At 37.5% G+C, this 12,183-nt stretch overlaps 1 protein-coding gene across 2 annotated transcripts in view; it reads left to right on the forward strand.

The window, feature by feature from the left end:
* Window positions 1–12,183, forward strand: part of Fkbp14 (peptidyl-prolyl cis-trans isomerase Fkb14) — a 61,491-nt gene that overhangs the window by 13,343 nt on the left and 35,965 nt on the right. For both annotated transcript variants that reach the window (XM_073956291.1, XM_073956290.1), the window contains exon 3: window positions 4,237–4,289. In XM_073956291.1, the coding sequence (XP_073812392.1) occupies window positions 4,237–4,289 (53 nt within the window). The remainder of the gene's footprint in view (window positions 1–4,236; window positions 4,290–12,183) is intronic.

Raw genomic sequence — 12,183 nt, forward strand, 5'->3', positions numbered from 1 at the left:
GGAGTGGAGCTTAATGCCGAAGATTTTTTGCATGTGAAAAAGAAAAGCCGGTGATTCGAATCCACACATGTGACCGGTGACCGTGACATGTGACCGGCGTTAAGTTCGGCCGGGCCGAACTTGTTATACCCTCCACCACGATTTGTATTGAAGTAAAATGGAACAATTTCCCTTCGTGTATGAAGAAGACAAAATTCCAAATTACGGCAATTTCGGTAAAAAATGTGGCTAATTTTCACAATAACCACATTCGAGAGGTACCGCTCTATGGAGGATTTCTGGAGGAAAGTTTTATACCCCCCAACAACGTGGACCTATACCGACAAATTTCTGTGGGAAATTTCTATACCACCAATGAAGTCTAAGCACCAAATTTCAGCCATTTTGGTGAATTATTATGGCCACGACCTTCAAAAAACCGAAAATCGAGATATACCGTTCTATGGGGGCTATATGAAGGCGTGGATCTATACCGGCAAATTTCAAGTGGAAAGTTTTATACACCCAACGATGATGATACCAAATTTCAGCCATTTTGGTGGGATAATGAAGCTTACTTACTTACTTAGCTGGCCCATTACAGAATATATGTTCCATAGGCCGAACAAAGAAAAGATCTCCATTTCTCTCTATTTGTTGCTTCGCACTCTGGAATACCGCGCCTTTTCATCTCATCATCCACTTGTTTGCGCCATATATTCCTTGACCTGCCAATTCTGCGTGCACCGCCAAGCGGTCCGTGTTTATACGCCTTTTTAGCGGGTTCATCATCGCTCATTCTTATGATATGGCCAAGCCAACGATTGCGTTGGCTGCATCTCGATACGTTTAACAATATTGATGTCGTTGTATAGCAGATACAACTCGTGGTTCATGCGACGTCGATATTCACCGTCAACGAAGATTGGTCCGTACATCTTTCGAAGAATTTTTCTCTCAAACACACCAAGCACTGCCATGTCTGCTTGCGCAAGTACCCAGGCTTCGGAGCCATACATCAGCACGGGTAGTATCAGTGTTTTGTAGAGCGTTATTTTTGTTTGACGAGATGTGGCTTTGTTTTTAAACTGCTTACTTAAACCAAAGTAGCATCTGTTGACCAATACAATTTTTCTTTTTATTTCACAACTGATGTCCTTTGTTGTGTTTACGGAGGTGCCGAGGTAGACGAAGTCTTTTATTACCTCAATATTATAGGAACCAACTTCCACAGTCGGTCCGAGCTCAATGGACGCATTGCGCGTCGACACCATCAACTTGGTCTTCTCACCGTTTACCGCCAGACCCACTTTAGCAGATTCTCCTTCGACCTTCATAAAGGTATCAGTTACTTCTTTTACTGATCGGCCTATGATGTCTATATCATCAGCATAAGCAAGTAACATGTGACTATTGGTGTAGATTGTGCCACTTCTTTTGACGTTTGCCTCTCGTATAACCTTTTCCAGCTGGATGTTAAAGAGATCACACGAAAGGCTGTCTCCTTGTCTGAAACCTCTTTTGGTACCAAACTCTTCGGAAAGGTTCTTTCCTATTTTAACTGAGGACCTCGTGTCAGTTAAAGTCATTTTGCAAAGACGGATGAGCTTTGAGGGGATACCAAATTCAGACATGTCTTGGAATACCTTTGAACGCAGCGGGCTGTCGAAGGCTGCTTTATAATCGACAAAAACGTGGTAGGTGTCGATCTGCATCTCTTGGGTCTTCTCCAGGATTTGCCGCAGGGTAAATATCTGGTCAATGGTGGACTTGCCAGGTCTAAAGCCGCATTGGTATGGTCCAATTATCTCGTTGATCACTGGCTTTAGTCGTTCGCACAATATACCTGACACGATCTTGTAGGCAATAGGGAGTAGACTTATGCCCCTATAGTTAGAGCATACAGTCTTATCTCCCTTCTTGTGGACGGGGCACATGATACTCAGGTTCCAATCGTCGGGTACTCGTTCTTCCTGCCAGATGGTGCTAACTAGCTGATAAATACACCTTATCAGCGTGTCGCCTCCGGATTTGAACAGCTCGGCTGGTAAGCCATCGGCTCCTGCTGCCTTATTATTCTTCAGCCGATTTATTGCTGTCTTTACCTCATCTTGGCTGGGCGGTATATATTCAATACCATCTTCTGGGGTTGGGACTGTGGTATCTTCGTCGTCTTCGGTGCTATTGGATACCAACAGTTTTGAAAAATGTTCTTTCCATATCCTGAGTACACTATCTGTATCGGTTACCAAATTACCTTGCTGGTCTCTACAGGAGAATGTGCCTGTACCAAAGCCATCAGTTTGATGCTTCACTCTTTGGTAGAATTTTCGGACTTCATTCTGTCTCCTGTACATCTCGCTTTGTTCACACTCCCGCTTTTCCATCTCTCTCTTTTTCCTGCGGAAAAGACGTTTCTCCCCTCTCCATTTCTCCCTATATCTCTCTAGTGCGCTACGCGTTGCTACTGATTGTAAAGTAGCCCTATATGCCGCATTTTTCTCTTCGGTAGCAGCATGACACTCCTGGTCATACCATGGATTCCTTGGTGGAAGTCTCTGGTATCCAAGTACTGATTTTGCGGCTGTTTGCATGGAGTGGGCAATGTTTTGCCATTGCGCTGATATATTATAGGGATGAGGAGTGCTTTGATTAAGCAGTTGGTCCAGTTGAGTGGAATATGCTGTGGCTATCTGTTGTGATTGCAGCTTACCGATGTCCAACTTCCGTGTTGTGTCTGTTCGCACTTTGTTTGCACACTTTGTTAATCTGGTACGCACCTTTGCTGCAACGAGGTAGTGGTCCGAGTCTATGTTTGCACCTCGGAACGATCGTACATCCAACACGCTCGATGAATGTCTTCCATCTATCACAACATGATCAATTTGATTTCTTGTTTTCTGATCTGGAGACAGGCAGGTGCCCTTATGAATATCGAGATGATTAAATCTGGTACTGCTAACTACCATGTTTCTTGCAGCTGCAAAGTCTATCAGTCTCATACCATTGTCAGATGTTTCACTGTGGAGACTGAATTTCCCGACTGTTGAACCAAAGATATTCTCCTTTCATGGGCAGGGCAACGGTCATAAGTTTCTTCTAAGCGCTCGTAAAAAATATGTTTGGTCTGTTCGTCCTTGTTCAGTGGGAGCATGAGCGCAAATAAAGCTGATGTTGAAGAATTTTGCTTTTAATCGAATTGCAGCGAGTCTTTCATTCACTGGGGTGAAGCTGGAGACCAGATGTTTTAACCTCCGACCAACTACAAATCCGCAACCAAACGCATGCTTTGTGTCATGGCAGCTATAATACAGTGCGTCACCTTTAGGTGTTGTTGTGACGCCTTTCCCATTCCTTCGTATTTCCTGTATGACAGTATTCTCGGCCTTGTACATTTCCAGTACATCTGCCAATGCGTAAACTGCACCTTCTCTGTAAAGAGTGCGAACATTCCAGGTGCAGATTCCCAGATCATGGTCCTTAAAACGTTTGCGGGGGTCGTCAAATTTTGAGGGATTTTGAGGGGAGTTTTTCCATAGTAGGCTGTTTTTCTAGGGTAGGGTTACTAACCCGACGCCCAAACCCAAGTTTTTAACGTTCTTATGGGTGAACGCGCGGCACATGTTAGCTCACTACCTTTAACGGGCGTTAAAGGCAGTTCCCCAGGTGACACCACGGGGAGGTCAGTGTCCACTTGAGATGAAAGAGGGACCAAGATAAATCCTAGGCTTTGCCATGTTAAAGCCGGTCAGGACCGTTGCCTGGTATATTCCATCCCCTACGTCACCCAATCGACTTTATAGCTGAATTCAAAAATGGAAAACTCTAAAATGCCATGTACATAAAGCCGAAAACACATCCAACGTTTCAGTAAAGTTGGGCGTAATTTCTGAAAAAGAAATTAAAAGGGCAACATTGTTCTTTAATATTTTATTTTTTGAATGTGTGTATCGGCTTAAGCGGCTGGCTTTCTTGCTTACTTTATTTCTGGTAGAAGACTAAAAGGGAAAGGACAACCTAGATCGAATTTGGTTCAGCTGTTCTTTATTATTTTGCCAGAAATGACTTAAGCAAGAAAGCCGAAGCCTTAAAAGCCGACTTTTGCTTTCGATTACGTGTGCCTAGGTCAAAATTTGTTTAATCCACAATTTAAAAGTTTCAATTTTAGTTTTGAACCTTTACTTTGATTATAACTTCTCCATGTTCATCCATCATCCTACAAATTCTCATCATATTTCCCCCTTCTTTTCATTACAGCTCACCATGCACTATACCGGCACATTGACTGATGGCAAAAAATTCGATTCTAGGTAAGTTTGAACAATACTTTCTCTCTCTTCTCGCAGTCCCTACTTACTATTCATTCGTTCTGCCTGCAACATGACCGGCCCTTTGGGATAAAAACAAAATGCATTGTTATGCCTATTTATTGGCTTATTTTAATTTATGTCCCTTTTCGAAAGGGGTATGCGTGTGTTTAACGTGTAAAAAAGATGGGCCATCCACAGCAACATGTCCCCATTATAATGTGTTTCACATCCAACTCTTGCGGTATTGTTCCTAGTTTGTAACAACAACGTTTTAACACGTTTGCTATAAACATTGTCGTAAATTAGCTGCAAAAATCATTGATAAGAATCTTTTGGTTCTCAATAGTAAACAACAACAACAGCGACTACAGCGGCGACAAAAATGAGAACTCAACTCTTTTGTTGGCCACAAATTAAAGAGGCTTGCTTTTATTATTTCGATGATGATGGTCAACAATTTTTTTGGGTAGGGAAAAACGTTGCTGAAAGAGGAAAAACGTTGACTACAATGTGAATAGACTGGGGTTTTTTCCAAACACATCAAAGGTCCCTAAGATGGAGGGCTTAAAAATCCTTGTCATAATATCCTTACTATAAAGCAGAGTACATTTTACTTACACATCTACTCTGAATGTTTTTCTACAATCTGCTGAAGTGTAGGATGGTGAAAGGAGTTTTCAAAATATGTTTTTTTGCTTCCACCTATCTTAATTTCTCAGGCTAGATGGCTGAAAAAATGTCAAAAACTTTGACTTTCTCTTTTACATATCAATGCCGCGTTAAAGTTCAAAACTATGCATTCATCTGACATACAATTATTTAACAAATTCAATCATAAAACTCCCTCCCTACTCTTTACTGAGAATTGTTATCACCAGAAAACCGAATTATCAACATTGAAAAACTCTAATTTAAAATTTATGAAGATATGTTTTTTCTTAACATAACGAAATAAATTTTATTGTGTTGTCATTATTTAAAGTCTGATACCAAAAACACCCTGGGTGCGAAAACAAGGGTTCTCCATATGCTGACAGCAACATGATATGCATATATTCTCTCCCCCAAAACGAACGAAACCTGATAACCCACAAAATTTCTAAATCCACCAAATGATAACGAACTAAAATCAAGAAAGAAACAAAATTCTGCTGGTTTATTATTAGAGCGGCAAACTGTTTGCTTATCAAACATTTTGTCAGGCAAGGCATAATTCCTATACACCATATTTGTGATAATAAATTTATTCTCTATTAGCTGTTATGATTTTCTATTATTTTTTTTCCAAAAAAAGAAAAATGATTAGAAATAATTGTTTATGTCCAAATACTCTCAAAGATTAGAAGTTTATTGCTTTGCTTTTTTTGGGCTGAGAACCCACCATGTGAGTGGTACTTCTCTATGCCTGTCATGAACTGCACTCAACCACACATTTGTAAATGTCAACTACTATGTTAGTGACATTACCCAATTTGAAGATTTAGTTTTGGAATTTATTTAATTTCAAGGGAAATTGTTTTGTGATTTTATTAAATGCAAATTGCCAAACAAATTTGCTTTGCCAGTCGCAGGGAAAGGTATGCAATTTTGTCCTTTAAATTTTGTTATATGCTTGATTAAATAATAATAGAGTTCTTATGTTAAAAAGTTATGGGCAATTTAAATACTGAAAGAGATTGAAAATTATGCTAACTTAAGGGAAAAGGTCAGTTTTTCCATATTTTAGTAGAGGAAAGGGCCGAAGGATTTAGGTTTTGGCAGAAATAGGTTTCCATTTAAATTTAATATTTTGAAAGAATGAAATTAAGGGACATTGGAACAGTTTATTTTGGTAAATAAGATAAACAGACAGATCAGACTAGCTGTGTTTGGAGCTTGTGATATGTGTGTCCAACATATAAATCGGCAAGTCTGAATGCAAGGTTGGCAATGCTAAATCGGATACCTGAGGTATACTCAGCCTTTACGCTGACAATCAAAAAAGAGTCTGATGAAAATAATGGTTTTGGGTACCAAATTGGTTTGAACGAAGTCTGCTTCAGACAATTTGAAGTCTGTTGAGCCTAGGGATGCTTAATGGAAGTCTAAAGTCGACTTTTCGATCTTTCAATTTATACCTTCAACTGAAAACTATACTTTTCAATCTTTCGATTATGATCAAAGTGGACTAAAAACGAGTTTAGGTCCTTTTTGATTAGAGCAACAAATCGATGGTACTATCGATAGTATCGATTATTTTTTAAAAATTCAATATTAATAAATAGTTTTGTCTGTCGAAATTATCGGACTAGAAAATCCTAACCTAAAATCTATTGAAATGAATAGAAATTAAGCGGCTTTCGGTTTTCAGGATGTAAGAAAGTTAGTCCGTAGTCACACGTACAAATTTTCCGGAAAACTAAATTGTATTTTTGTGTCTTTTTATTATATAAAATCAACTAGCAAATGCCCGCTACTTCGTATGCGGAAAGGGAACAAAATATATATAAACAAAATATATATAAGCATAATATGGAAATGGTGAACACTGGAGATTCTGTTGTACTAAGACCTATTTTTATTAGCAAGATTTTTTCGTTTTAATTCCTTTTAATACTGTACACTGTAGTCCCAAAACAGCTATCATATTTTTTATTTCGAATTTCCAAAACTACGACCTCATATCACAGACATATACCAACAGCGACTCATATTGCAAATTTCAGACTTGACTCCTGGTTTTACCCCTTTACTAACACAGCATTCCCTTCCAGTACGAATTTCCAAGCACTAAACTTTATCTCACCCCTTCATAACAACAATAACGCACATTCACAATTCAAGGTTCTAGCTTTAGCAGTTCCGCCAGAACACGAATAGGTCAGTAAATTTTTCGGCATTCAAAATGGCCATAAAAACCCACGTTTTCGTATATCCTCATTTAACGGCACCCCTCGACTTAGTGTATTTTAAAAGATGAACAAATCTATATCGTCCAATTTTCTTTAAATTTGGACCTTGATTACTCAGAGGATATAAAAGTTTAATTTAAAAAATGCCCACTTCAATCCATTAGAAAAGATATTTTGAATATTTATAGTATTTTGAAGATCTTCTGGACATTTTCCAACCGAAATTCGGAATTTGTGGCATGAAAGGTTAGAAAAAAAATTTTAACAAAAAATTGTACTTAATGTGCATGGGAATGTAGACCGTATATAACGCGTCAACATAAATATGATTATTCAAAATTACCTTTATTTCTAAATCCAGATCCAGTGTTCAAGCTCTTATATTCACTTATCAAATCCAAAGTGTACCAAATTTAGTACCGTTCATCTTAATACTACACTTCAATAGTAATCATAGTTCTAAATTGCAGGATTACAGGTCTATTGGTTCACTCAAATCCAAATTTAGTGTCATTTAGTACTCATATGTATCACCTGCTAAAACTACCTCCATATCTCAAATCCAACACGCCCAGCTCTATTCGTTCTCCCAAGTCCAAATTTTTATTACCATTTAGTACGCATAATTGCAACTTCAGGATTCCAGCTCCATCCGTTCACTCACATCCAAATTGTACCAAATTTAGTACCATTTACTACATATGAGTACAAATTTTTTAAATCATAATCTTCAATCTTAATTCTAAATTTCAGGATTCCGGCTTTATCCGTTTACCCAAGTCCAAATTGTACCAAAGTTAGTGCCATTTGGTACAATTATCCAACAGTAATCTTTGTTCTAAATTTCAGGATTCCAGCTCCATCCGTTCACGCAGATTCAAATTGTGCTAAATTTAGTACCATTTAGTACACATGAGTACGACTTTTCTACACTACAATAGTAATCATAGTTCTAAATTTCATGATTCCAGCTCAATTTGTTCACTCAAATCCAAATTTAGTACCTTTTAGTACTTTTCGTAAACATAAGTACGATTTTCCAAATTCCCTTCACATTTTAATACTAAACTCCAACAGAAATCTTAATTTAAAATTTCAGGATTCCAGTTCTATTACTTCATCCAAATTGTACGAAATTTAGTACCATTTAGTACACATAAGTACGCATTTTAAAAACTATATCCATATCTCAATCCTACACTCCAGCAGTAATATTAATTCCCAGTTTCAGGATTCCAGCTTTATTCGTTCATCCACAATCGAAATTGTACCAAATTTAGTACTTTTCGTACACATGAGTTTAAAACCAGAACACACCTTCTTGTATAAACCTTAGTTCTCAAACTTAATTATCAATCCAAATTGCAAGCTTATAGCGCTATCCATTTACATAATACCTAATGGTACCACGTTTAGTATATTTCAGTACTTTTCGTACACTTATAGTACGAATTTCCGAAAACTCTTTGGTACATCTAAGTACGAATTTCCAAATCTAATCCTTAACTCCAGTAGTAATCTTAAATCTAAATTTCAGGATTCGAGCTTTATCGATTCACCCAAATCCAAATTGTACCAAATTTAGTACCAATTAGTACACATAATTACGACATTCCAAATGTACCTCCATATCTCGATCCTACACTCAAACAGTAATCTTTTTTTTCTAAATTTCAGGATTCCAGCTGAAATTTGGAATTAAGATTGAAAAGTAGAGGCAGTTAAGGAAAATAGTACTTATGTGTACAAAAAGTACTAAATGGTACTAAATTTGGATTTGAGTGAAAGAATAGTCAAATCCAAATTTAGTACCATTTAGTACTTTTTGTACACATAAGTACTATTTTCCTAAACTGCCTCTACTTTTCAATCTTAATTCCAAATTTCAGGATTCCAGCTTCATTCGTTCACCTCAAATCCAAATTGTACTAAATTTAGTACCATTTAGTACACATAAGTATCTATTTCCAAAACTATCTCCATATCTCAATCCTACACTCCAAAAGTAATCATAGTTCTAAATTTAACGATTCCAGTTCTATTCGTTCACTCAAATCCAAATTTAGTACCATTTAGTACTTTTCGTACACATAAGTACGATTTTCCAAAACTGCCTCCACATTTCAATCCTAAACTCCAACAATAATCTTAATTCCATATTTTAGGATTCCAGCTCCATTCGTTCACCTAAAATCCAAATTGTACTTAATTTAGTACCATTTAGTACACATAAGTATCGATTTCCAAAAGTATCTCCATATCTCAAGACTACATTCCTGCAGTAATCTTAAATTCCAGTTTCATGATTCCAGCTTTATTCGTTCACCCACAATCGAAATTGTACCAAATTTAGTACCATTTAGTACATTTCGTACACATGAGTTCACAGCCAGAAAACAACTCCTTATATAATCGTTAGTTCTCAACCTTAATTATCATTCAAAATTTGAAGCTTTTAGCTCTATCCGTTCACATGATCCCTAATGGTACCAAAATTAGTACATTTCAGTATTTTTCGTACACTTATAGTACGATTTTCCAAAAACCCTTTGGTACATCTATCCTACACATAAATAGGGACCCACGTTCCAAATTACAGACTTCTAGCTCTACGCGTTCGTGTAATACAAAGGGTACCATATTTAGTACCTTTTGGTACTTTTCGTACCCTTCCAGTTCGAATTTCGAAAAATCCAGCCTTATCTCACCCCTACACACCAACAGCAACCTACACCCAAAATTTCAACTTTCTAGCTTCAGCGGTTTCGTCTGTCAGTCAGTCAATCAGTCAGTCAGTCAGTCACTCACCTCACTACTCTTTTATATATATAGATTGTATTATTTCTCCTTTTCCATATGGTGGAGGGTATAATTAAATTTGTCATTCCGTTTGTAACACATCGAAATATTCGTCGGAGACCCTAGAAAGTATATATATATATTATTAATCAGCACAAACTTCTATGTCGATTTGACCATGTCCGTCTGTCTGTCCGTCAGTCTGTCTGTTGAAATCAAGATACAGCTCGCAATTTTAAAGATAGAGAGTCAAAATTTGGTACAGAAGTTTGTATTACTTGCAGGATGGTTGGTATTAAAAATGGGATATATCGGTCCACGTTTTGATATAGCCCCCCATAGAACGGTACCTCCCGATTTTCGGTATTTTTAAGGTTTTAGCTTCATTATCCTACCAAAATGGCTGAAATTTGGTACGTAGTCTTCTTTAGGGGTATAAAACTTTCCCCCAGAATTTAGTCGGTATCGGTCCATACCTTCATATAGCCCCCATAGAACGGTACCTCCCGATTTACGGTATTTTGAAGGTTTTAGCTTCATTACCAAAATGGCTAAAATTTGGTACGTAGTCTTCTTTAGGGGTATAAAACTTTCCCCCAGAATTTTGTCGGTATCGGCCAACTCCTTCATATAGCCCCCATAGAACGATACCTCCCGATTTTCGGTATTTTGAAGGTTTTAGCTGCATTATCACACCGAAATGGCTGAAATTTGGTACTTAGTCTACGTTGGTGGTATACAACTTTCTTCCAGAACTTTGTCGTTATCGGTCCATGCCTTCATATAGGCCCCATAGAACGGTACCTCCCGATTTTCGGTATTTTGAACGTTGTGGCCTCAATATTCCACCGAAATGGCTGAAATTTGGTATTTAGACTTCGTTGTGGGGCACTCAAACTTCCCCTTTAAATTTGTCGGTATTGGTCCACGTCTTCATATAACCCCCATGGAAAGGTACCTCCCGATTTTTCGTATTTTGAAGGCTGTGTCTTCAATATTCCACCAAAATGGCTGAAATTTGGTATTTAGTCTTCAATGAGATATAAAACTGTTCGCCAGAAATATGTCTGTACAGGTCCACGCTTTCATGTTGCCCCATTTCTGACTAAAATTCGTCGGTATAGGTCCACGTTTCGATATAGCTCCCATAGAACGGTACCTCCCGATTTTCGTAATACTGAAGATTGTGACGTCAATATCCAACCGAAATGGCTGAAAAATTCGTTATTTCGCCTTCCAAGAGTTATAAAATATTCCTGAAGAGTATTATCAGTATAGGTCCACGTCTTCCTACATCCCCATAGAAGCGTACTTTTTGATTTTCGGTATTTTTTAAGTTTTAGCCACATTCTCTTACCGGTACCTTCGGGTACCTCCCACACAAAAGCCGCAAATTTTCGCTTAAGTGTAGATTACGGACTCTTTGAGGATCATTATCATGAGATAATGACTATAGTAAAAAAATATTGATAAAATCTTCGGATACCTCTCTCACAAAAGTTTAAAATTTTCGCTTAAGTTCGGTACGTTGATCGGATGGTTTTGAAATTTTACAGAAGGTCAATGTTTCTTGACATAACAGAGAAAAATCTCTAAAAAATCCAGCGGTTACCAACTAAAACTTCTGATTGGCACGATAACTATCGAAAGGGGTGACTAAAATTATTTCAGTTATTAATATTATTTATTGCAAACTTAAGTCAAGTTCGAAAAAATGTTCAAAAATGCCGCTTAAGTGCAGTTTAAGGGCTGTTCGAGGATAACTTTGAAATTAGTACCGAGATACTCCTTATGGTCCTGATCCAGCGATGTGAAGTTTTTCTTGAGGAAACCCATGCCTCCTGACATAATGGTCCAAAAGCTCTAAAAATCCAAAAACGCCTGGATGGAAAGATAAGTATGGAAAAAAGGATTGACCTTTGGACATCGTAATATTTCTTTTCAACTTAAATTATGTTCCATGATGGACTATATCGGACAATTAATTCCGGTATCTTCCTCAAAAAAGTTTAAAAAATTTTAATTAAGTGCAATTCTGTTCGAGGATGGTTTTGAAATTTTTACCAGAGGTGCTCCTTGTAGTCCTGCTTACAATGATACAATGTTTTTCGTGTCTTTCAAAGACAGAAAATCTCATAATCATCTTATAAAGACAGAAGACTTTATAAACGTTTTCTATAGGCAGAGAACCTTATAAAGGTGTT

Source organism: Musca autumnalis, unplaced genomic scaffold (genome assembly GCF_047663935.1).
Source record: "Musca autumnalis isolate F117 unplaced genomic scaffold, ASM4766393v1 scaffold_5, whole genome shotgun sequence".
Classification (NCBI taxonomy): Eukaryota; Metazoa; Arthropoda; class Insecta; order Diptera; family Muscidae; genus Musca; species Musca autumnalis.